At 41.7% G+C, this 27534-nt stretch overlaps 1 protein-coding gene across 3 annotated transcripts in view; it reads right to left on the minus strand.

The window, feature by feature from the left end:
* Nucleotides 1-12386, minus strand: part of Rnf145 (ring finger protein 145) — a 44369-nt gene extending 31983 nt beyond the window's left edge. The window contains exons 1-3 of one of the 3 annotated variants that reach the window (XM_074057668.1): nt 12188-12386; nt 5606-5828; nt 114-222 (exon numbers count right to left, since the gene is read on the minus strand). In XM_074057668.1, the coding sequence (XP_073913769.1) occupies nt 114-222; nt 5606-5789 (293 nt within the window). In that variant the 5' untranslated portion in view covers nt 5790-5828; nt 12188-12386. Of the gene's footprint in view, nt 1-113; nt 223-5605; nt 5829-10302; nt 10490-11593; nt 11733-12187 lie in introns of those variants that run through there. The other 2 variants (XM_074057667.1, XM_074057669.1) reach the window with 2 other exon arrangements.
* Between the last annotated feature and the right edge of the window lie 15148 nt (nt 12387-27534).

Genomic DNA, 27534 nt, shown 5'->3' on the forward strand with positions numbered 1-27534 from the left:
AAGTATCAAAAAAATCTGTCTTGGATACCTACCAAAGCTCATGAAGAGCATTGTATTGGCGTAAGAAAATTTAAATTCAGTCACACATTTCAGAAATGGAGTCCCACTCTTACCTGGAGATTTGATGTCCAGCATAAAGGAGCAGGGCAGTCAAAAAATATAAATAAAGCTGAACCAGATGCTGTCTGGGCAAGGTGAGTAGCACAACACTTAAGATATAACCTGCAGCAGAAATTAAGAGACACATAAATTTTAAGATTCTAACTTAGTCTCGAAATAATTTTCCCAATTAAGTTTCACAAATTGAGGCTTTTTTAATTTGTACCAAAATTCAATCAGCTCAGTAATATCACTCTGGATTTTTAAACTGAAAACAGCATTTTCAGCAGGGCACCAGAGGCTCACGCCTGTAATTCTAGCTACTCAGGAGGCAGAGATCAGGAGGATCCTGGTTCGAAGCCAGCCCAGGCAAAATAGTTCACAAGACCCTATCCTGAAAATACCCATCACAAAAAAGGACTGATGAAGTGGCTCATGGTGAAGGCCCTGAGTTCAAACACCAGTATCACTAAAAACAACAACAAAAACATATAAATATATATATAGAGAGAGAGCATTTGTTACTTCTTGTGTAGATTTTTCTATTTTATAATCAAATCCAGCACACAAAGATGCAACATGGCTCTTCTCACCATCTACCTTTCCGTAATGTCTCCTTACTTGTTTTACACCAATTTACTTATCCTCTCTCCAGTCCCAGAAGATCTGGGTGTCTTAACGTCTCTAAGTCTGCCCCTTCCATGTAATTAGCGATCATACTTCTCCAACTCTGGAAGAGCCTCTCTTCTGTGTCTTCCAATTTGCCTGACACCAGTCCCTACCTCTGTTTCAAAGGATGTTCAGAGCTCCTCTCCATCTTCGAGGAAAAACCAAGAACACCCTTGCCTTCACGGTGATCTCTCCTTTTCCTGTTACCTACTTTTTCACTCCACTGGCAGATGTTTCAAACAGTCTACAGCCAATGCTTTGACTTCTGAATCATCTATTTCTGTCTTCACCTCTGTAAGTTGCAACCTTCCTTTACCTTTCCACTCTAAGAAACTTGACGGGGGTGGGGAGGTGAAGAGGGTAAGAGAGGGTGAATAGAGTTGATGTGTATTCTAGACATGTATGAATATGGAACATGGAAACCTGCTGAAGTCATTTTAAGAAGAGGGAGAAGTTAGACGCCCGTGTAATCCTAGCTACTCAGAAAGCAGAAATCAGGAGAATTGCAGTTCGAAGCCAGCCTCAGGCAAATAGTTCTCTAGACCCTATCTTGAAAGAACTCATCACAAAAAAAGGACTGGCAGAGTGCCTGCCTAGCAAGTATGAGACCCTGAGTTCAAACCCCAGTGCAGCAAAAAAAAAAAAAAAAGAAGAGGGAGAATGGAGGGAATGCACGCTGCACGCACTTGGGGTAGGCGGCTCACATACCTGGAAATCACAACGGAATACCTGTACAGCTATCAGATATTTATAAAAGTATTTTAAAATTTTTTAAAAAGGTAGGAAACTTGGCATCAACACATGCCTGAGTACTTGTCAAATCTAAGACTTCCTGCCTACCCTTGGTCCCAGCAGCTGAGGCAACAACCCTCAAAACCCTGTTACACTTTGGTTCCATGAAATGGATGTGTTTTTAACCTCTTACTTCCTCCCTCCACTTTCTCCATGAACAGAGGAAATCTGGTCCCTAAACAACTGCTTTTCTCTGTATAAAGGCTCTGGCAAAGAGAACTTATTTCGCTGCTTCAAATACTGGTATCCTTTCTAGATGTATGCTACCAAGAAATAGCTACCAACAACATACCATATACAAAAACACACCTTCATTTCTTATTCTAAAGCACTCCATATCTCAGGATGCTGGAGACAGAGCCCATTTAAATGTCTTTATATTCAACATGAACAAACTTGGCCCACTTCCTTCTCCCTCAACAAGGTAACTCCACTCCTTTTACTTTCCAAAATCCCATTCACTTCTTACTTACAACTGAGGTTTGCATGAGCACACATCACTACACTGTGGGATTAATCCAGTAACCCATAACATACTAAAGGTATGGATAAGGATCATGATGAAGCTATCCCACATTTATAATTAAGACCAGCAGCATTTAAAAATATTTCTTCAATTGAAAGATGGTAGAACTGGAGAGGAAATGAGGACCTGGATTAAAACAGCAGCTTTGGAGTGGAGCTGGCAGCGTCAGCTGTGAGATACATATTTAAATAGGTCTTACTGTTGATCTCTGGGTGAGTGGCTGGAAGCAAGGATGTGAAAGTGGTTCTGACCTTTCTAGCTTAGGTAATCAGGAAGATGGCTTTGGTGTTAAAACAGGAAATAAAGGAGGAGGTCTAATGTGAGGTGAAAGTGATGAGCACTCAGTGACTAATGACACGATGCCGGCTATGGAGCTGTGCAATACGTAGACATTTATTCACTGAGAGTCAGGCACACTCACGAGGTTCTGGGAACACAGAAACAACAGACACCTTAAAGAAGTTCACAATCTGGAACAGAGAGAAGCATATGGACCTCAGTGTGAGCACCATGGTGGATGTGCGAACAGGCTGCCATTTGTCTCAGAGGAAGAACACCAACTCCAGACAATGGTGGTCAAAAGATAGTGGAAAAGAGATTTGTATTCAAAACAATGTGAGCCCACTCAAACAACCAAAGATTAAAAGCTGAACTGAATTTTGGGTAATACCAACACCCAAGAAGTCTAAATAGTAGGCATGGTGGCGCCTAACTGAAATCCTGGCCTTTAAGAGGCTGGAAGATTCCAAGTTTGAGGCCACATGAGTTACATACTGAGATCCGGTCTCAAAAAACCCAGAATCATAAGGAATGGTGAGAGTTAGGAGAAGAATCAGGGGAAAAAAATGTTCCAAGAAAGGAAACGTGGTTAACAGCTCCATGAACATGGAAAAGCCTGCAAATGGGGACACATGGGCTCAAATTCTATATTCGAGGTCACTAGTGATTTTAGTGATGGCAGTCTCAGCAGAATTTTCATAATAAATAGAAAAAAAATGAAGTCAACAATAAATGTCGGAAACCTCTATGAAGAAAACTTTAAAACACCCCAGAAGGCTTTCTGTGTTCTTGTACAGAGAGGAGCATGTTTATGCTACCACTTCACCCTAACTTAAAATTTTAATAAAAACATAATCTCAGAAAACTGGTCCACAAGGTTTTTGTTCAGGCAATGAAACTGGACGATTAAGTTAATGCAGAAAATTAACAATGAAAGCACTGAGTTTAGGAAATACAGAAAAAAGAAGGAACCAACCCTATCAGACAGTAAAACAGAATCTTCAAAAAGTAAGTGTATGGCTGAAGTCCACGAATAGACTTTTGGTCTGCCTGACAGACTAAAAGAACAGGAAAAAAGTCTGGAATGGAACAAAATATATGCAAGAATTTAGTACATAATGATCAGTGAGGGAAAGATGGTCTAAACTGATAAATAGGTAAAGCCTTCAAACAGTTATCTAGAAAAATAAAACGTTATCTCTGTAACACATTGTACATGCAGATAAACTCCAAATGGAACTACAAAAGTAACAGAACAAAACACAACAGAATTCTTCATAAACTTAACACAAAAGAAGGCTTTTCTAATTGCCTAAAGATTCTAAAGCTTAAGGAAAAAAGAAAACATTTAGCCAGAATTTTAAGATTTGACTGAGCATAAAGTGTCAGTCCAAAAAGAGTACAAATCTTTATTTCATGACCATCTAAAAGCAGTCATGATGGCTCCACAATAAATAAACAAAAAAACAAAAACCAAGGTTCTGAACCAAGTATATTATCACAAAAAGAGGAAAGATACATATTTGTATTACTTATGCATACATAAAAACAATTATATAAGGAAATAATAATAGCTGCTTTGTGGGGGCTCAGAGAAGACTTAGTGGATAAAGAATAGAGACAGGAGGGCTGATGGAGTGGCTCAAGTGGTGAAAGCACCCACCTACTAAGCATGAGGCCCCAAGTTCAAACCCCAGTGCCACCAAAAAAGAGAGAGACATAAGGAAAACTTAAGTTTTAATTTCTGAACATAAAAGCATAACCTATTTTAGAAATTTAGAATTTTTGCCATGTATTTAGGTGTGAAGTTCTGTAAACTGAAAAATCACAATAACAGTATGTAATATACTCTGACAAAGGTTGCTCCAACCAAAAAACTGTTCAAGCTGAAAACATTGTTTGTATAATCACTGAGCTCACTCTGCCACAGCACGTAATGTGTGTATTTTAAAAGGCTCAGTTGAGTTCCCAGAGTACAAATTTCAACGGTACCAGAACCCATTCAACTTCTAAAACTAATTTTTCTGGTTATTAGGCAACTGTTTTTATAATAAATATTTCAGTCTTTTCAGAAATAATATATGATAAGCACATTTTTAAGACCTCAGGGTGAATTACTTTGCTGACTAATCTAAAAACCTAAGCCAAGAACCCCATTGTTCTTCTACAACTGACTGGAATTACTTTCCATAAATTGGCTAACACACAAAGCCTTTAATAAAGGGCTGAGAATTACAGTGCTTTGTAACATAAAGGAACCTTCTCCCTTCACAGACTTTCCCAAGGCAGCGCCTGTACAACTATAAGCTTACTGATCCTAGTCACTCTGCCTCTAGCACACAGACTTTTCTGCTTTGGCACCCTTCTCCCAGCAGTGGCTTCCTTGGCACTGTCTTACAGCTAAAAAGGGTTCTCAGGGCTAAGTTGCAGAACTCAGAAAGCCCATTTATAGGCAAAAATAAACCTCACAGAGATAGTTCAATCTTTCACAGTTTTATAAAAGACATGTTTTGTGGCTGGCAAAGTGACTCAAGTGGTAGAATGCCTGCCTAGCAATTGTGACACCTTGAGTTCAAACCCCAGTGCTGTCAAAAAAAAAAAAAAAAAAAAAAAAAAGGATTCTGATAATAAAAATATTAACATGAAATCACTATAATACATCCTTAAAACCAAGAAGGAGCAATGGTAATAAAAACTGTCATTCTTGCTACATATAAACTAAAAATTAAAGATGCTGTCTTTTACTCTGGATGAAGTTTATCTATTCCATGTCTTTATTTCTGACTTTAATTTCTTTAATCTCTCATCACTAATTTTACCACTCACCTCAAAGCTTATCGATTATAATTTCAGGAGTAATTTTCAAGGAAGAAAGTATTTTAGTGCCCTGTCCCATATTTCATTTACTTAAAATGAATACTTTATCTTCAACTGGTATGTTTTAGTTGTCTCAAAAACAAAAAGGAGTATTTGCATCTTAAAAAGCTTACTTTGTAAATTACAACCCCCCAAATAAGGACAAATCAGAAGGGAAAAGTATTTGAAAAGTGTTTCTCAGTATTTACATTTCATAATTTTTCAAGCAAAATGTTTTCTTCTGCCTTCCAGTTTGATCTGGTAAAACAAACTCACCACTACCTGCCCCTTCCAATCCCGAAAACTCATGTGCGACGTTAAGATAAAGTGACAAGCAAGACTGATGAGCGAGTGCGTCTCAGCCCCCATCGCACAGGCGCTCACCCGCGTAGTGCATGTTGAGAGCCAGGTACTTGTACTGGAACAGCGGGTTGCTGCTCAGGCTGCTCCGCTGGATCTGCTGGAAGAAGGAGCTGACGTCCCACCGGTACAGCACATCCAGCAGCATGATGCTGGGCACCCGCAGGGCCACGTTCAGCACTGCCTCCAGCCTCTCCTTGGCAGCCATGGCTTTCTGGGTTTGTTTTTGTTTTTTCCTGGATTAGACCTAAAATTCAGAAGGGATGATAGGTAAAGATACATCAACTCAGTATCTTTGGATACCGTCTTGTGAATCTAACAGACTGTCATAAAACACACTCACATTTGCTATTTAGATATTTATAAAATTGGTCTTGCATTGGTTTTTCAAGGTCTGCTGAAACTTACAATTCTGCTTATGTGTTCAGACCTCAAAATGTATTTTAAAGAAGCCACTTACTTACTATAAATCTAGGAACTCAGCAACACAATACCCTAAAAGAATACTGTTAACTTTCTCCCAATTAATTTGAAGGAAATTCATTCCTGTGTAATTATCTGAGATATACTTAGCTCTTTAAAAAGAGGGTAAATCTGGCATCTTTACTAAATGAAAAAACCTAAGCTACTGAGTAAAAGTTTAACAAATTCACAATCAGTTTGCAATGTCTTACAGACTATCTGTTCCCTTATTCACTTACATTCAAAACTGAAGTACCACGTTTACAATCCAGATAACTTCTAAGGAACGTGCAGAAGGAGAGACATGTAAAATTCCCACCATCTCTTTTCAGAAAGGGAAAGTGATGCTCGTCAGCTGCTTCCCTGGCACACAGATACGCAAGCACAGAGAAGCAGCCAAGCACTAAGGCTGCAAGGTCTTTTCATAGACATTGATAAGAGAGAATGAAAATGGGGGGAAAAAAGGAAGGAAATGAAAAGCAGTTGCCAGGATCTCTTCAAAGGACAATTCAACGCAATACTGCTTTGTATGTAGAGCTGCAAATTAATTCAAGGAATTAGAAGAGAGCAAACAAACAAAAGTGGGTAAAGGATGATTTGAAGAAAAAAGATAATTCTGGACTGCTGGTTCTGACAATATCCTTTTAAGAATTTTGCTGAGGAAGCTAAACACATTTTCTCGCTTTGGCAGTAATTTCAGACATTACAGGATAAATGAAAACATCTATTTCCGAAGGAAATTACAGTGACAGATTGCTATGCTATGGTTAAATATTTGTCAGTCTGTCCTTCGTACTCTCCAATTTTCCTAACTTCTAGTGAAGGAAGCTAAAATGCAAAAGCATACCGTTAACAATTCCTAACAATCACCTCTCACTCGTTCACATAACCCACATGCCCTTCTGTCCGTATGCACTACCGATCCTACGTGATTAATGCCATGGGTAGATACTCTAATTGTCATTACTTTAAATCAACAAGACCTTTACATAATTTTCCTACACATACACACACATTGTGAGAATCAAAACCAACAAGCAGCGTCCTAAGGGGTAAAGAAACAAAACAAAACAAAAAAACCACTGAAAACCTACATCTCTAACTAACATTTAGCAAGCTGCACCATGGAGGAGCCCAACTCCCTTTCTGAGAGCTCCTGATGTTGCAGTGGACCCTGCACCTGTGATCCAACCAGCCTCAGCTTGAAAATTCTAGGGGAAAGAAATTGTATCCGTACTGCCCATGCACAGACTTTGTCATTATTCCCTAAACACCACACCATAACAACGGTTTACACGGGCTCTTACTGTGTATTATGAACAATCTACAGATGATCTGAAGTGTACAGGCTGTGCACAGGCTATGCACCATTTACATAAGGGACTTCTGGCTTTGCCGATTTTGGTGTCTGAGGGGGGTCCTACAACCAACCCCCTGAGAATACTGAGGGGACACTATAATTAAAAAAATACCACACCAAAATATTTCCAGTAATGTTCTTTCAACAATGGGTCTAGGGGTGATTTTTATTCCCTTCTTTCTAGCTTATCCCGTTTGCTGAGGTTTACGCATTGCTTTATCACAGGGTGAGATTAGAAGAGAAACGGCTGGTGAGAAGGGGTGATGGCACCTAGCCCCCACAAGACCATGGAAAATAACTACTTACTCTGGTGGCCAAACTGGTAACAGTGTCTTCTTGGAAACTGATGTGATAATACATGACTGACAAACTTCTCACAACCCACCAGGACATGTGAAAATCTCCACATTACTGAGGTGATTTTATGCTACAATGGAACAGTAACTATTTTTCCTTATCCTACAATCCAATAAAAACTGCTACTTAATGGAAAAGAAACAGAATCCAATATGAATCCCTGTTTCTGCTTTTGTAATAAATCAGGGGAGCTATTACTGAATTAATGCTTGTGGTCCATATTTATTCCACCTCATTTGGAGTCTTCCTCAGTTTTAATGTTATTTTAAAATGTACCCACTTCCATTATTAATTACAGCTCTAAAAGGAGTAAAGAAAAATTCAAACAAAATAATCCTGTTTTAGAAACCCAGATCTGCTAGGAAATAGGAAAAAAAACAAAAACCAAAAGTAAATCTCCCTAATCCTTACAGAGCATCATCTCTAGGGCAAAAAGAAGGCCATTAGCAGAATGGGACCTGATTCCTCTTAACTTCCACCCAGAGAGTTGGGGGCATGACTCAAGTGCTTGCCTGGGAAGCATAGGCCCTGAGTTCAAACACCAGTTCTGCCAAAAACAAAACAAAACAAAACAAAAAAAAAACACTGTTAATTTTCATCCACAACTATCTCACAAGTATAAGCAACACAAAAACAGAAAACCCTTTAGTCCCTAAAATTGTCAATATAGCAAGACCCCCAATCTGTGCAGCATAGTTAACTCGAGTCAAATGTTGCAGGTGCCGGTGGCTCACACCTGCAATCCTAGCTACACAGAAGGCAGAGATCAGGAGGATCGAGGCCCGCTCAGGCAAACAGTCTGAAGACCCTATCTCGAAAATACCCAACATGAGCGAATGGCTCAAGAGGGAGAGTGCTTTGTCTAGCAGGCATGAAGCTAAGTTCAAATGCCACAAAATAGAGTCAAATGTCTTTAAGAAAAACCTTGGACAGAATTAAAAGTATGCTCATTTAAAAACAAATCTATTGCTTGCTAATGTTTCATTTATTTTTATACCTGAGTGATACTTTAACAAGTCACTGGTAAGCTAGCCACATTTAAGGGCATGGATGAAATAAATTTAAAATATAGAAAATCAAAGCAGAAAAAAAAAAGCCTCATTTTTCCAATCCTTGTAATTTTCAATCTTTCTTAAATAGAAACACACATGACAGATGACAACCATCACAAATAAATCCTATAGGCTACACTCTAGCACCACACACCAAACTGACACCTACACAAAATTCTGAAACCTTCATCTTGTTTGCAGAATACCTGACATCACTCAGACCTGCCAAATCACTGTATACTCATGAATGTGACATAAAATTGGAGCTAAAGATTTTAACTCTAGACATTTGGATCAAACCTAATTTATTTTTTCCCCGAGACTTACCGTCAAACAGGGCTAAGGAGTATATTATAAAGTTGGAAGGAGCTCAAAATTCTCCTACCACCTAAACAATATCAAATAATCCTAGAAAATAAGTAGGCGAACCGAAAACAAAGAAAATGAAAGGTCTGACACACCCCAAGCCAAATATATAAACTTTCCGCGCTATTTTACCTTCCATACAAGATTTTAAAATTTCCTCCTTGAACTCAGAAAAGTGGGAAAGTAATATTCCACTAGCACATCTCTGCAAGCAATGTGAACTGAATGTGACTCAAAGATGCTACACAGTAACACAGCTAAAAAAGAGAACATTTCTTTCCAAAAGCCACCAAAAAAAAAAGGTTCCATAAACACTGACCAAAAACAAGACCCTAACAATTTCCAGCCATGACTCTCCCAGAGTTGGAAACAGCAATCAGTATGTACAAACACAGTCATGTCTTGTGTAAGTGCAACGTGGACAGCTCACCACTCAGGTTTGCGGTTAGGAAGATCTAGGCATCATTCTACACTGTCCTGACAATTCTTGGCTTTGAGTATGAAGAAACCAAACAAATCACTCTCAACAATAAGAAAAACGTAGCTTTTTAAAGAAACAGCTAATGTCTGCTGAAAAGCTGTATTAAAGAAGAAACACTGGTACCATTTTACCAAAAAAAAAAAAAAGCACATCTCTTTAACTCCCTTTTAAATGAAAAACAAAGCAAAAATGACACCTGACTCAACGTAAAATTACTGCTAACTAGATGATAATTGATAATATAGATAATTCAAGGTTGAAAGTTTCTACAACTTTCCCACCTAAAAAAGAAAAGCAAAACCTTCATCATTAACCTTTCTTTCTCCCAACTAGTTTTAAAAAAAAATTCTACTATCAAGTAAAATTGACATTAAGAAAAACAGATTCTTTTTTTTTTTAAACTGTCTATCTGTAAGAACGACAAAACCTGAAAATGTGACAGGACAAAGCTGGATTCTAAAATCCTCAGTAAATTCAGACCAGAACTGAGATACCAGGAAAGAGAACGCACTTCTTACATAAGCACTTGCACATGTTTTAAATATAGCTGGTCCTCCCCACTCCCACTCTATTTGTTGCTAGCTAACTTTGTATATACCTCAATTCCACAAAAATTACTAACAATTCTGTGATTTCTCATCACCTCCAAAACGGCAGAGATCTGGGGTCCACTCTGAAATACAAGGACCATCTTGCAATTTCGGGAGCAGACAGTGGAAATCAAATCCGTGCTACCTCTGCCATTGGGTGCTCAGCCTGGGTCACGACTGCAGCACCAACAGCTCATCCTTTTGGGCCTGATTCAAGATTCAGCAGAACTACACACTCCGTATTTTGAAAAATTTAAAAGACACAGTTCTCTCCTTTCAGACCAGTTTCCTGTTTACTGCAGACTGCGATGCCGAGCCATCCATTAATCTTTGATGCCTCCTCACAGCAAAGGCCCCTTCCTCTCCCCCCGCACCTCCTCCTCCACGCCTGCTGATCTCGGATGCATGTGAACTATAGTAACCCCAACCCAGCTCGCGGCTAGCAGGCAGCCCTACAGCAGCAAGGGCAGCGGCGGCACCAACAGCAGCGCATCACGGCCCACGGCCACGGCCACTTCCACTTGGGGCTGGGGGGATTACGTTCAGCAAAAAACCCTCCGGTCTCGCCATCGGTGCTGGCTGTACCGATCCACTCACCAAAAGGCTCCGCAGGCCAAGTTCATCATCCCCGAACCCAATGGGGGCTCATTCCACAAGGGAGGGCTCGGGGACCAAGCAGAGATGGATGGGGACAACCGAGTCTGGCGGGCCACAAAAACAGAGGGCTGAGTGGCTTTTTGTTGCTGTTGGTTTTTGGGGTTTGGGGAGGGAGGGTTCACCGTGATAAGGGACCGAGGGAGAGGCTGGATGGTGAGCAACGAATCCCTCCACTCGAAGGAGTTGGCAGGCCTTTCTGAAACACCCTTCCCCAAAAACCCTTGCACAGCCAGAAAACAGCCAAGCTGAGTGTGGGGCTGCAAAGACCAAGGAAGGCAGAGAGGGGGGCGAGCTTGGAGGCAAAGCGGACAAAGGCGCAAAAGCGGTCTAAAGTTGGAAACTGGAGAAAGGAGCTGCGAAGGGGCCGCTCTGGAAGGGACTGGGAGAGGCCTCGAAGCGGGGTGCTGGGGGAGGCGAGAGGCAGCGCCCCGAGTGCCGGCATCTCAGGAATGTGAGGGGCTCCCTCCAGGCGTGGAGGGGAAGGGACGGGGGGTGGGGAGGGGGCATCCGAGGCCCGGGAGCGGGAGGAGGGGGCTCCGCGCGGGACCGCGAGAGGGGCTGCAGCGTGGGAGGAGGGGAGGGGAGGGGAGGGGGGGAGGGGAGGGGGGAGGGGAGGGGGTGCGGGCGGGAGGGGAGGAGGGGAAGCAGCGGCGGCCGGATGGGGGAGGGGATGGCCGGCGCGGTCACCTCGGGCTGCAGCCTCCCTCCCGGCGGACTGCGCTGCGCGCTGCCCGTGTCCGCAGCTCCCCGGCTCTCTCGCCTGCCCTCCTGTCCTCAGGCGGTGGCGGCGGGGACCGGGAAGGCTCACAGCGGCGGTTCTTCTGCGCGGGGCCTCGGTTGCTGCGTCTTGGGGGGCGGAGGCAGCGGCGGCGGCAGCGGCCCGACCCGTGCGGTCACCATCGTCCGCGGCGGCAGGCGCCCTCGGGCCGAGCCTCTTAGCAGCCCGCGGCGGCGGCCATGGCCTCCTGCGCTCGTTCCGCCCGCCCCCGGCGCTCTGCGGCGGCCGCCCGGCTCCCGCGCTCTGCGCCTGCGCGCGGCCCGGCCAGCGCGGAGCCCCGCCCCCCGCGCGCCCACGCTCACTCACAAGCGCGCACGCGGGGGCTTCCCGCGCCGCCCTCCGGTGGGTGGGCGGGAGACGCAAGCCTCACGCGGCCCGCACAGCCGGCCCCGGCCTCCATGGCGACGCACGCCGCGGCGACACCTGTATGCGCACTGTGACACGCGCCATTCTGACACACGTGCTCCCGCACGGTCCCCCCACACGCGCGCACCCACACTCACCTGCGGGCACGACGTGGGGAGATGTGACGGGCTGGACCCGCTCCTGGACATCGCAATTGCAAGGGTGCATGCGAGGATTTCTCACTCCCTTGTTGGCTGGACTGGACTTGATGTCAGCCCCTTGGTGTTGGGGACCAAGTGCGTGATGGCTCTGCAGTGTCCAGCACCCAGTGGGCTCTCAATAGCCCTCTGTGGAATAAGTGGTTGAATGATGGAGCAGTGAAAAGAATGAGTTGAAATTGCTCATAGGGTATCTTTAATTTGAAAATTCTGACTTTCGGTTTGGTTGCAAAGAATTGCTGTAGTACGAAAGTAAATGTCTTTTGGTCTAAGGTTCAAAACGGGTTAGCGTACACACATCCTCTTCCTGACTTCAAGGAAACCCATTTGTTCTGCTCCAGCCTTTGAACACTGATGCATATTTGACTTTAAACGTCAAAGCCTTTTAGGGCAGGAACCCATCCCACAATACATGGCCTGAATCAGGTGTGTCTAGAACAATGAAGTCACTAGTTCCTGGGCCTGGGCAGGACTTCTGGCTCCCCTGTCCTGCCTCCCCTCCATCTTCCACGATCTCTCCACTGTTCCTTGCTTTCTGTTTGCTTAGTCCCTGGAGAGACAGTTGTTACTAGAAACTAGTGCGATTAGGAAGATGAATGCAAAGTAGTGGGTAAGATGTTGCACCTATACGGGATTGTTCAGAATTTATGCAAGAGAAATTAATGTTCTCTCCATGGAAGTTCCAGTTTCTGTCCTCTGCACTTTAAATGGCACCCATTCCCCCAAATTATGTGTCTTACTAAAATTGTTAAATTGCATTAAAAAAAATGCAACCCCTGGAGGCCTAAATCCACCAAATTCAGTGTAATTTGCCTTCCACTAGCTTGATAGCTCTATACAAATCAAGTTTTAAAAATTTCTGAGAATTTTGTTCATAACCTTTCATCCAGGTGCCCTGGACCACTTCAGAATAATATTAAGACTATCACATCACAGACAGGCAGTTTTATGAGTCTCTATGTTAGCCTACCAAGTAAGAAATTAGGCCACAAGACTAATGAGTACAGTAGGAAGCTACCTAAGACAGCAAGGCCTTCTCTTTGGTTCCCTCCATGTTTTAAAAATCTTACTACTGTCTTAGTTGAGAAAACATAAGACCAGAATAGATTACAAAGAAGGCAAAATGTAGGTAACACTACATTCTAATGGGATTTATAGATTCTTCTTGGATAAATTGCAGAATCTTGGAAAGACTCCTTTGCTTTGCTACTGGTTCCTTTTGTTTAAATGGAGGGAACTACCTTAGGTTTGGCTTTTCCTTTTTTTAAAGGGGGAACCAAATGGCTTCAAAGCTCCATAACCCTCACCGTAAGTACTCTGGACATGTAAAAGCAAGAAAAAGTCACAGGAGCTGCCTGTAAACGCTGAAGTTCAAAACAACACATAAAGAAAATTACTCTGATAATGAAAGGGTCGTGGTTATGATATTGTTGCTAGTCCAGTTTGCAGAAAGCTCCATAGTACCAGAAGCAGGTGACCAACTGAACTAAAAAGAAAAGCCAAAGAAATAAAGGACGGGGAGATTAGGTAGAGGGCCACTGGAATCAAAGAAAGCAATTGCAAGGTAGAACTACTTTATGGAGGCACCCAGACCACCCAAAGCAGGAAAAACCAGAAGCTAAGCTTATCCTAAGTACCTGGAACAAATTGAAGGAAATACCACAATGTCACAGCACAGTCATAAAAGGAACTGACGTTGGGAGCCAGAAAGAAGCAGGTTGTTTATGACTGGGGAAGGGCAGAGGACGAACGCCTCTAAAGGTTACCTTCCTTTCTTAATAAATGCATCTGACATTAAGGAGGAAGTCAGCACAAAGTGCAAAACAGTGCGTATTTGTTACAGTTCTAGACCTTCTACAAGAGTACTTCCTGATTTCCTTATAGAATCAGCTACATCTAAGAACCACACAGAAATTGCCTTGTGTTCCCAGTCTGCAGATAACTGATGGTCAGTTTAGTGTGTAGTGCCTTCTAGATCCAGAGACAAAGTCTCACAGAACAGATTTCACAGGATGAAGACATAATCCATAGAAGGTGGACAGCCAACACCTTCTAAGGTGTTTAAAGGCGAAGAAATTTTTCACGTGTTCACTCATTCATACACTATTTGTTCCTATTTTTTTCTGAACACTTTGAGGTTTTTCTCTTTCCAGTTCAAAAAACTGGATATTCAAAAATATCCAATTCAGTATTTGAACTATCTAAATTAAAAGAGTCTAAAAGAATCCCATTCAACCTAGCTATTCATGCATGGTTTGATTTTGAATGCCAGTTCTATGAGGAAAACTCTCATTTTGTTAGGCAAAATAGTAAAGAGAGATTTACTTTTTTTTTCTTATAACAGCTTAATTCATATGGCATAGAATCTGCCTAAAATGTACAATTTGGTGATTTTTAGCATATTCACAGAGTTATACAACTATCACCACAATAAATTTTAGAACATTTCATCATAACCTCTCCCCCCCAAAAAATAATGTATCCATTAGCAGCAGCTCTTGTCCCTCCCCCTTAACCCTAAGCAAGCAATTAATAGTTCTGTCTTCATAGACTTGCCTGTTCTGGATATTTCATATAAATGGAGTTTTACAATGCATAGTCTTCTGTGTCTGGCTTATTTATTCATTTAGCATAAAGTTGGGTTTTTTTTTTTTGGCAGTAGTGGGGTTTCAACTCAGGGCCTCACACTGGCTAGGTAGGTAATCTACCACTTGAAATGTTTTTGAGGTCAATCCATGTGTGGCATGTGGCATGTATTTGTAATTAATTTCTTTTTGCCAAATAAACTTCATTGTTATGAGTATACCACATTTTGTTATCCATTCATCAAGTGATGGAATTTTCAGAGTTTTTGCTCTTTGGGGCTGTATTAATGATGCTGTGGTAATTATTTGTGTATAAATTTTTGTGTGGACACATTTTCATTCGTCTTAAACATACACAGCAGTAGACTTGCTCTGGGTTTAACTTACTGAAGAACTTCCAGATGGTCTTCCAAAGTGACTGCTCCAATTTACATTCCATTAGCACTATATTAGGAGAGATACACTCTTAAATTCAAATGCCTCCTACCTGTTAGCTCTGAGACCTTGCACCAAATTACCTAACTTACAAACACCTCCAATGGCCAGCTGTAAAACAAGAATAATGGTAGTATCTACTTCACAGGGTTGTTATGAAAAATGAATGAAATGAGATCTGCCAACATTCCTGATAGAAAGTAAGGCCTCAATAAATGCTATTAGTTCTCTTCCTTATGTCTTTTGTATCTGGTTGACAACTTTTACTCTGTAACGAAGCCAGAGATGAAATTGGAACACCCTATTAACTAAATCAGAAATGCATCCACATAGCTGGTGCTGAACAAATGCTTTTCATACATAATTGGAAAAGCAATTAGACCTTATGTTATTTTAATACCAAATAAGTTCATATTTTCCTACTTGGTATGGAACTAATAGCCAAGACTCCAGGTGGAGACAGCAAAGAAAGTAGTCAGAATTTCTTTTTCTTTTTTTTTTTCTTCAAATTTTCCTGAAAATATTTTTCCCCAACAGTTTATTTACAGGATTGAAAGAGCATAATAATGACCATGCATGTGCATATCATCTAGATTCAACTATTAATCCTCTGCATATTTGCTTTAATCTATGTTTGTGTGTAGGTATGCAGTAGGGTAGTTGTCAGTATGGTATAGATGTCAACAGAGTTTCCACCTATATGCTCTAGCCTGCCTCTTCAAATAATGAGAGTCCACTGTCACCCATTACCACTTCTTCACCTAAGAAAATGAAGGATAATTCATTTATTCATAACTGAGTAGTGTCCAGTCACTGCTCAAATTTTCTCAGTTCTCAAAACGTCATTTTTAAGTAGATTTTCTTCCTAATGAAGATCTAGTTCCAAGTTTTAGTCATGGCCTTGGTTCTCAGGACTAACAGACCAGCATTGCTCTCTTGGTTTTTTTTAACAATGCTTTTTGTTTATTTTTATTTACTTTTTTTTTTGGCTGGGCTAAGAATCAAACCCAAAGCCTCTTGCATTCTAGGCAAATTTGCTCTGTCACTGAACCACATCCCCAATCCCTTGCTTTGCTTTTAGTCTATCTGAGCACTTGTGCCTTTCTCAATTCACTAGTGTCAGCAGAAAAACAATGTTGTTCTTCCTTTCAAATTTAACCTTAGTGCTATATGTCTATCTTATACAACTGCTTTGTCTTGGTTCCCATTAAACCTGACTTAGGGAGTCAGGCAAAATGTGTGTCACTTGTTAAGCATAATCATATCTGCTAAATAGAATGGATATTGAGTTGCCTGGACATGCTTTAGTTGCCCCCTCCCGCCAATTATGATTATTCTTTCCTTTTTTCTAGTACCACTTTGAGCCTAGAATAGTTATGTGGCTTATTGGCCATTGACCATGGATGGATCCATAGTTTATCTCCCTTAATGGTTAGTTCAAGAAATGACCACTGACCCACTCGGGACAATCTGAGTGTAACTAAACACAAGGGCTTTTGATTGAATCATTGGAAGAGCAAAGTCACTTACTAGACCTGACAGAGGTTCCTCTTCCTATGATGGGGTTACGTCCCAATAAACCCTGTCATATTTGCTGTAAGTCAAAAGTGCATTTAATACACTTACCTTAGTAAGCATCCTCTCTTAGTAACACAGTGCACTGTAGAGTATGGTGACTGCATGGCTGACTGGGACATGTGGCTTACGACCACTGCTCACCATCATGCTACATCTCACTGGCCCAAGAAAACAGCAAAACTCAAGGTCAAAGTACCGTTGCTATTTGACATATATTACTTGCACACCATCATAAAGTCAAAAATTTGTAAGTCGTATCATTGATAAGTCAGGGATTTTCGGCAAATGTGAAACATAAAAAGAAACCAGGCCCTGGTCACAGTGGGTGAACGCTGGTCTGAGCTTCCTCTAAAGCTACCACGTCCACTCCTCTACTCTTTAATGCCATTAGCCAATAAACTACCAACTTGTTTAGGCCAACTTAGGTTGCATTTTCTGTTACTTGCAGTGCAAAAAGTCCCAAGGCATTCAATCCTTTTAATTTATTTGCTGCTTACCCTTGAATATTCCTTACCCTATGAAGATAAGGAATAATAATATAATTGCTAAGTTTATAAAAACACAATTATGCAGTTTAAAACACAACCATTTAACCACTAGCCAGAAATAAGAATCTGGCAAACACTCTGGAAATCCCCTGTGTGCCCTTTTCATCCACAACTGTTTCATCAACCCCAAAAGTAACTATTTTCCCAACTTCCTTTTCTTTGGGTGACCACCTAAATATAAATCCCTAAATACCACAGCTCAATATTGCTATTCTTAAATGTTCTATAAATTTAATCAAATGTCATATGTTGTTTTGTGACTAGCTTTTTCTGCTTGTGAGATTCAATTATGTTCTTGTGTAAGCTACAATTCATTTTCATCACAGTTTAGAATTCCATCATATAAATATAACATTATTTACTTATTCCTTCTACTATTTGTGAACACCAGGTTCATGAACACCAAGATTTTAGTTTGGAGCTAGAATGACTCATGTTGCTATTATCGTTTTTGGATTTGTCTTGCTAGACATGCATTTTTCTCACTCTGGGCCACAGGCCTGCGTGTCTTCAGCTTTCTCAGGTAGCTCCAAACTGTGTTCTAAGGTGCTCCTCTCCCAACTGCAATCTCTGAGAGTTCTTATTGTTCCTGTAACCTGTAATTGATATTGTCGATCTTTTTTCATTTTAGCCATTTTAATATTTTGTTGTCATCGTTTGTTGGAACTTGGGTTTGAACTCGGACTCACACTTGTTAGGCAGGCATTCTACCACTTGAGCCACACCTCAACCCTTCTTGCTTTGGTTATGTTTTGGATAGGGTCTCACATTTTGCCTGAGGCCAGCCAGGACTGCAATCCTCCTACCTCTACCTCCCATGAAGCTGGAACCACAGGCATGCCACACCATGCCTGACTTGTTGGTTGAGATAGGAGTGTGAGGGGCTCACTAAATTTTTGCCTGGACTGGCCTCAAACTACAGTCTTCCTGATCTCTGCCTTCCAAGTAGCTGGGATTAGAGACATGAGCCTCTAGCACCTGTATTAGTGTGTTTTTAAACTTGCATTTCCCTAATTGCTAATGAGGTTGAGTACTTTTTCTGTGTTTGTTGGCCTTTTAGATTTCCTCTTTCATAAGTTGCTCAATGTCTTTTCCAATTTTTTTCAGAGTTGTCTTTTGCTTTTTGCTGTTTCATAATTCTTTATATATTCAGACTATAAGCTCATTGTCAGTTAAAGAAACTACACAGTCTTCTGTACCTTACCTTTTCATTCTTGAAATGTCATCTTTTGATGAATACAATTCTTAATTTAAATTGACATTTTTATGGGCAAAGCTGGTTTTAGACTAGTTTACACACACCGTCCCCCCCACCCCCTGCCATGTAAGTTCAGTGTGCCTATCTGACCGGATCTGCTTCTAAGCTATTTCTGCCACCCCACTGATTTGTGTCTATCTTGTGTGGATACTAAACAGTTTCAATGACTCTAGACAAATAAGATTAATTTTTTAAACAGTGCTAGAGATCAAACCCAAGGCATTGCATGCAACGCAACATGCTCGATCACTGGGACTCACACCCTCAGCTCTCAAGAACTCTTGATGGAGAAAGAACACACTTTCCCACTTGGTCTTCTTTGTTTTCAAGGGAATCTTGGCTCCTTGCCTTTTCAGATCAATTTTAGAAGGAACTTGTTGGATTTCCCAAGATTCTGTTGAGAGTTTTAATTTCCACATAAAGTTCTTGCTCACCTTTTATTATATGAATTCCTAGACACTTGATTTTTTTATGCTATTGCTAATGATAGTTGAAGTTTTACTTTATGTGAAACTTCAAGGGTGTTACAGTGACTTTTAAGAGTCCCTGACCCTAAGAATGTCCAGTCTCTCAGAGTGCAGGGGTACACACATAGGATGTGGCTGTGTGACAGACATGCAAAGTGGTTTGGGTTGACTCTGATGGAGGTGAGCAAAAGTTGCCATGAAAATGGTATGATGAGGTAGAGGAAAGAGACAGACATTCTGAGTGTTCAAAAACACAAAGAACTCAGCTAAATGTGAAAAGAACTGGCAGAGATGGGGGTTGGGTACCAGCATGACTGTGCCAAATGCTCCTAGAGGCAAAATTTACAAAGGGAATGTGGGCAAACGAGTTCCAAGACTTTGGCCCTTTTAGGCCGATGGAGTTTAGCAAGTGGCATAAAAATGTAAGCAGGGAGAGGATTTGGGAAGAGCTTTCTTTGGAGGGAGTTGCTGTCAGTATTGCCAACCAAGGGAGGAGTCATGGCGGACGCTATCTCCTTCCTCTCTGGTCCAGTGGTACTGAGATCTTCCATGGGGCTGAAATGTGCCCCTGCTTAAGGCTAGTGCTCCAAACCCCCCGAGAAAGCAAAGGCAAAAGGCCTATGGCTACAGAAAAAAAGGGGCTGCCCTTGGATGGATGAACACTGCTAGAGTTCAGCAGACATGAGTTGCGTGGGGATTTCCTGTGGAGCAGAAGGGTCCTGTGTGCCATAGGCAGAAGAGGACTGGCCTGAGTTGTCTGGGGTTCTATACGATGGACTAAATAGAAGGGCAAAGGAAGTCAGCAGTTAAGATGCTGGAGGGTTTTTTTTTTAAAAAAAAACGTCAAAATCCTGACTCCTAGGGTCACATGTTATCATCCATGTGGAACATAGATACTAAAATTAAGAATCATTACACAATCCATGGAGGGCCACCAGCTCCTTGCCAGAGTTGGTCAGTTATAAAAAGCCACCAGAGTGCCAATTGTTCAGCTGGGATAAAATAACTTCTGTGTGCCATATATTCCACAATGTGGGAGCCACCCATGCAGGCTGCCAAAAAGGGTCTCCTCACAGTTACTGCATGGAAGCAGTTTCATGAAACCATAAGTAGGTGCTCTTTCCCCAATTATGTCACTTTCTTCTGTATGTCCTTTCCAATCAACTATTGAAAAAAAAGGGTGGGGTGGCAGAAGATGTGTACCAAGAAAGAAAGAATTGAGTTTAGCCACCCACTAGATTCAGATAACTTGAATGCCACTAACTACCCCAGGTGGGGTCTGATACAGCAGTCACTTGTGCATAGGGAGGAGTAAGGAAGGCTAGTGACAGGGAAAGAAACCCAACATGAGACTCCACCCTCTTCAGCAAAAGGCCGCCCTGTGCTGAGTTACCCCTCCCCTCCCTGTACCACCCTTAAATATCTACTCAGTTATAAATTCCTTTTCAACTGTAAGTCCCCCAAAGACAAGGGAGTTTCTTCTCTGGCTTAGACTGGAGAAATGGCACATGCCCAGTAAAGGGGAATCTGTACTTAATTTGACCTCTCAGGTAAAGTCTTCTGCTTAAAACTTTATGAATATTGGTCCTGTCTCATATATGCAATAAAAGACTTGGGAATCATCACAAACATGTGCACAAAGTAATCACAAGATCTTGTCAATCAAACCTATCAACTACCCTAGCCCCTCCTGCAAAGACTGTCCAGATTTTTCCCCACAGAACTTATAAATTGACTTTGGAACAAAGATTGGGGCTGCTATGCCACCTGGCCAGGGTCCGCTGCTCTTTCTCTTCCAGTGCCTATTCTTCCTTTTCTTTTAATAAAGTTTTGCTACTGCTTTGCAATTTGTCTCTGCCCAGTTCTCTGTTTGGGAGATACAAGGACCTGAGATCTTCTGGGCCAGGGTCTCCTTAGACCACCCATCCAGTAACAAAGACAGAGGGAAAAGCCAGCCACAGGTCTTCACAGATAGGAAAGACTCTTGCTTTTTAAATAAAGATTGAAGCATTTAATTGATACCTTCACTAGACACATTCTAATCACCAAATCAAGACTGTGATTTCCGACTTAAAGTGAGCAGGACTACCCATTAATTAAGAATTCTTGATAGCTGTCCAAGTTTCCAGTGGAGGGCAGGGAAAAAAGTGTTCCCTTTGAACAAAAATGGGAAAGGATAGTGGGAAGAACATCATGGACACTGCTAGTTACCCCCAGAGGGTGAAGTATGTGCCAGAAACTACAGCAATAGGAATATGAATGGATGACTGATTTACAAGGGGAACATAGGGAAAGATGAGGTATGTGAGAGGTCTGTTAAGGGGTTGAAGAAGAAAGTCCAAACCAGGCCAAGGAGTCTGGACTTCAACAGGAAACAGCAATGCTGGGGAGTTTATATAGAGGAATAATATTTACTGGGTATTTGCAATGTTCTAGGTCCTGTATTTAGTGGTTTAGGTGAATTTTCACATTATTCCTATAAAGTAGATAGTGTCATTACACTCATTGTAAAAAAAATGAGAGAACTGAGGTGTAGAGAGGTCAAATAACTTGCTCAGAGTCCCACAGCTAGTCAGAAGCAGAGTACACACTCATTTCATATGTCCCTCACCACACCGGACCTCGCTTCCGGTCATACTGACCATGCCAGAGGAAGTGATGAGTTTGTTCAAAGAGCCACATCTCTGAGTCTAGGACACAAGTCTTACCAGCCTGTTCTTGATAATGAATAAAATGCTATTTTTACCTTAAGTAACTATGTACACCGAAAGGGTAGTAACACTTCTAGAGTCTTCCCTGTGAGGGCTCGTCTGTGTCTATGTGGTTCCACAAAATGCCAAGTTTGTTTTGGGTCACGTGTTGGTCCGTTTTTTTGTTGCTGTGACAAATACCTGAGAAAAACAACTTAAAAAAAAGAAAAGGAAAACAACTTGATAGGAGGAGAGGCTTATTTTGACTTATGGTTTCAGAGGTTTCAGCCCATGTTTACTTGAATCTACTGTGTGGAGGAGGAGTATGATGTCATGAGCAAAGACCCTCTTCTCACAGCAGCCAGGAAACAGAGAGACAGAGCAGAGGGTCCAAGGAGAAGATACACCCGTCAAAGGCACACCACCTCCCAATAATGCTGAACACACGAATCTATCAATGGGTTAATCCTTTGATGAAGTCAGTGCCCTCATGACCCAATCACCTCCCAAAAGCTCTACCTCTGGGGACCAGGCCTTTAAAACATGAAGTGTTGGGTGATATTTCATATTCAAACTATAACTGGTCACAAGCTTCAGAGTACAGTGTAGCAAAATGCATTTTTATTTCTTTAATTTAAAATTATACTTATTTTTAACTAATCCATAAAAACATAAAAATTGTACATACTGTCAGGACATAGTGGTTCATGCCTATAGGAGGTGGAGATTGGGAGGATTGTAATTCAAGGCTATTCCAGGCAAAAAGTTAGCAAGACCCCATCTCAACAAGCCTGGCGTAATGGTATATATCTGTAATCCTAGCAGTGCAGAAGGTATAGGTAGGAAGATCATGGTCTGAGGCAAGCCCCAGGCAAAAAGGCTAGACAGTGTAAAAACAAAAAGAAAACACTATTTGCTCTTTTGGAATATCATGTTTATATCTTCACTATCAAAGATACTAGATATTAAAGGTACTAGATATTAAATAAAGGTACTAGATACTAATCAACTTACAGAGCATATATTCATAGCATCTATTAGGTGCCAGGCACAATGCAAGTGAATTAGAATACACAATTCCTGCAGTGCTAAGAGTGATATAAATGAAACAGAAAAGTGAAATTTGCCTTCAATTCAGATGCACCAACTTACATTGCCTTGCTTGAAGCTACTTTATGCATAAAATTCTTTATGGGCTGAGCTACTGTTTTATCTTCTTTGAATCTCTTGCCCTTTCACCCTTCCATTCAGGAGATTTAATATCGCATATTTCTTCAGTAAATTCGATGAATATTCGTGAAGTAGATAAAAACAAATTCACAGAGCCACACATTGGTGCATGGTACAAATGGAATGCAGCCCAGCTAGTTACTTTCCTTCATTCACTGATAACTTTGCACTTACCCACTGGTACCCTCTCCACCCATTCTTAGGTCTTCATTTTTTCTTCTTTTAAAAATTTTGGTGAAATTTACAGAACAAAAAGACATTTTTAAAGTGAACAATTCAGTGGCATTTGGAATATTCCCAATGATGTCCAGCCACCACATCTACCAAGGTCCAAAACATCCTCATTATCACAAAAACAAAACAAAAAAACCAAATCTGGTGCCCAGGAAGCATCCCCATACCCCACTTCTTCACTTAAATGGTCTTTTCTTCCATCCTATTTGCTTCCATAGCATGTCTCAAATTGTCACCACCAACTTCCAAAGACTTCATTCAAGAACATCTTTCTGTCACTTCTGCTAAGGTTCTGGTCTTTTGTTTGCTTGTTTCATTCTTAAAATTTTTTAGAGTTCCTATACTCACATGTTCTTCTTATGATCAAGGATCCAATCCACTGACCCAACTGCTCTCTATGTTTCCCGATCTTTTACATCTCTCTTCATTCACCCTAGGTTCTGTTGTCTGTGTTTAGACATATCACTCATCAATGCTCCAACCTCTATCTGCTCTGCAGTGCATCTACCTTTGAACAGTTGATTCTGTTGTATAAAAACAGCCAACCCCAAGTCACAATTCTCAGTCATCAGTACTGCTCTGCAATTGCACTACACTGTCCTAATAGGTTTGTTTCCCACTCCCTACTGTCACACTTTGCTTTCTTCTCAGACTTTCCATACCACCTAACCTCTGTCTCCTCCATTCACTGTCACCTGAGTGAGTAAGCTGAGAAGATAGGAGCCATTCATCAAAGTCCTCACCTTTCCATCATAAAATGATGGACTAATCTTTGTAGGGATATTACAGGCCATCTTCCTTGAACAGTGGAAGAGGTTCCCCTGCTCCTACCAAACATCAGCTCTTCCATAAGCAATCTCAAAGTCTCTCTGGCTTTCTCAAGGATTTAGAACCTGCAGTAATTCCTTGTTTCCCCTCTTCCATCAACTTTGTAACACTTTTGTAATAACTAATTTTGATTGTCAACTCAACTAGATTGAGAGACACCTAGGAAACTAGTAAAGCACAACTCTGGGTGTGTCTTTGAGGTTGTTTCCAGAGACAATTACAGCATGCAGGCTCTGACCTAATAAATGGCTTAATCCTTGATGGATTTGAAACTTGAAGAGAGTATTGGGAGGTGGTGGAACTGAGGAAGGTGGCACAGGTTGGAGGAAGTAGGTCACTTGGTGGCTGTATCTTGTCCTGGCCCTTTCCTGTAATGGCTCCCTCTGTTTTTTATCCACATGATGTGAACTACTCCACCATACTCTCCTCACCATGATGGACTGAAAACTCAGAGACTGGGAGAAAAATAAACACCCTCCCAAAGTTGTTTATGTCAGGCATTCTGTCACAGTGATGAGAAAGCGAACTAACACATTTCTTTTCTTTTTTGAGATTTTTGTTATGTAACTTAGGATAGCCTTGAACTCAAGATCTTCCTGAGTGATGAGATGACAAGTATGTACCACCACACCTGGCTTCAACTTTACTCTGTAATGGACAATTCCACTAGCACATAAACATGGTTAGAATAGTAATCTTTTAAATATTAGACTTCGTGCCTCACAACCTTCACCCCCACTCTGCTGTGAAAATATTCTAAGAAGTTGTCTATAGCCGCTGTTTAAATTTGTCACCCTCCAGCACTTCATCCTTGCCAAATCCAATGGTCTCTTCTCGGTCCCAATTTTATTCTACTTCTTAGCAGCATTGCAGGTGGTCAACCACCTCCCCTCTTGTAAAACTTCTATAGTTTGGATCTAGAGTACCCCCAGCCTACAAGACCATTATGCTAAAAGTTTGGTTACCAGCCTGTGGAGCTACTGGGAGGTAATGCAGTCTTTAGGAGGTGGGGCCTAATGGGAGGAAGACAGGTCATTGGGGATGTGCCCTTGAAGGGGATCTTGAGACTCCAGCTTCTTCCTGTCTCTCGCTTTGCTTCCTGGCTGCCATGAGAGGAACAGGCCTTCTGGAAAATGTGCTCCCACCATGACACACTGCACCATCACAGGCCCAAAGCAGCAGAGCAAAGCAGTCATGGACTCACATCTCTGAAACTGTGAACCAAAATAAACCTTTCCCCCTTTTATCGATTTCTTAGGGTTTTTATCATAATGATGGAAGGCTGACTAATATGCTCTCTCTTTTCTTGATTCCTGCGTTAGATTTCTAGGATTGCCATAACAAGTTGTCACAAACTAAGTCATGTAAAACAACAGAAATGTATTCCCTCATGATTAAGATGCCAGCTGGGCCATGTTCTCCCTGAAGACTCAAGGGAAGAGACTTGTTCCTTGACTTGTAGATGCAACACTCTAATCTCTGCCTTTGTCATCACATGGCCTTTATGTAAGGACACTATTCATTGGATTGAAGGCCATTGTAATCCACTATGACCTCATTTGAATTTAACTAACTGTATCTGTAAGGAGCCTATTTCCAAATATGGTCACATTCTGAGATTCCAGTGGACATGAACTTGAGGGACACCATTCAGCCTACTGCTGCTGTTAACAGAGTTGGTGCAGTCTGGACCAGAAGTCTTCCAAATTCTTTGTACTGCATGAAGAATCCAGGGCAGGACACATGAGTGTAAATGGAGTTTATTAAAAGTGAGGGAAGGGAAATACAAAGGGGAGCATTGTAGGGCCCAGATGGAATCTGGAAGCTTCTCCTTTCCAAGTGCTTCAAAAATCTATACTAACCCATGGGAAGGGAGGAACCACATGATTTCCACCCAATAATCAATGAGTAAGAAGGGGCATTGGCAGTTCCCAGGCCAGGTGAGGGTGGTCCCTGAGCAAGAGTGTGATCAATCTGAAACATAATATTGAGTTTTTATGAGTCCTGAACTTTCTCTAATTTTAGTATGCCTCACAGCTTCTGACTGTCACCAGAGGATGGATGAAGGGGCTCCCACAGCTTTCCAGTTTCCATGCAAAATCACAGGTCCTTGAGATCCACAAACATTGAACAACATTTCCAGGTGTCTCATAACAAGGGTCTCCAAGGTGGAAGTTTTAGCAAGGATTTATTTTAGTATAACAGGATAAAGTATGGGGGTGTGCGGGTGCTCTCGAGAGTTCTTGCTTTCACAGGCCAAAGAATTGGCTCGTGAGGCAGCAGATAGACTCGTGAGACAAGATCAGCACACAAAGTAGGCTTTATTAGAGAGAAGGCCCCTAGAAACAGACAGGGAGCCTGGAAAATCATTAGCTCCCTGTTATTTACATAGAAGTGTTTTTTATTTGATCATTTTTGTTAGGGAGGGGAGGTGCAGGAGTCAGGAGTGGAGTGGTCTTTTGCCATATCTCTGCAGGAACATATACACAGTCCTGCAAAAGCCTCCTGCTTATCAGCCTTGTGGCATTTTGAGGCATCCCCAACGGGATCATAACTTATGAAGCCACATGTCCCTTTACAGGATGTAGGGCTCACAGTGCTCTCATGGGGGATGAGGGCACCTGCTCATTTTGTCTTCTGATCCCCCTGTCCCAACAGAGGGGTGGAGAAAAAGAGAGAGAAACATTTCCTGTTCCCCATGCAGGAAATGGGAGAGAAAACCCAAAATGGTGCTCCCCACACCTTAGTCGTATATTCAAGAGTTGGTGAAATACACATGGTGGCTGAAATGGCTGTTAAAAAAGAGAAGGGGTCATCCTCCCAAATCACAACCCAAATCACACCCACATCCCAACCAAATCACAGAGACAATAAGAGTGCTTTAGAACTTTCCTTTGATTATTCTCCACCCATCCAAGGATCCTTGCAGCTTCTTAACTATCAAAGAAGAAAGCAGAAAGCAGGTTGTTCCTCTTTGTCACCCTGTTCCTGTAACTTAGCATTTAAAAGGAGATGGGAAGGGACTAGCTGTTCTGGGCTCTCCAACTTTACTTCCTTGTTCTAAAGTCAGAGTATGACCTTTAGATATTTATTAAAATAATAGAATTTCCCTGTTTATCCTGCATCATGACTGTATAACATTTTAGTGCTCCTTCTACCTTCTGGCTGCTCCTCCTCACTCTCTTTTGGGGCTACTTGCTTCCCATTCCTCAGTGCTGAATGTTGAAGTGGCCCCCAGGGCTCAATAGGAAATCTTACTGTTGGGCACTGGGGTGCATGCCTACAAACCCAGCACACAGTGGGATTGAGAGTTTGAGCTTGGGCTACATAGTGAGACCCTGTCTCAAAATACATAAATCAATAAATCCTACTGATACAAATAGAGCTGTATGAAACTACAAAAGAATTTGATGAATCCAATTGAATTCATTTAA

The sequence above is a fragment of the Castor canadensis genome, chromosome 16 (assembly GCF_047511655.1).
Source record: "Castor canadensis chromosome 16, mCasCan1.hap1v2, whole genome shotgun sequence".
NCBI lineage: Eukaryota > Metazoa > Chordata > Mammalia > Rodentia > Castoridae > Castor > Castor canadensis.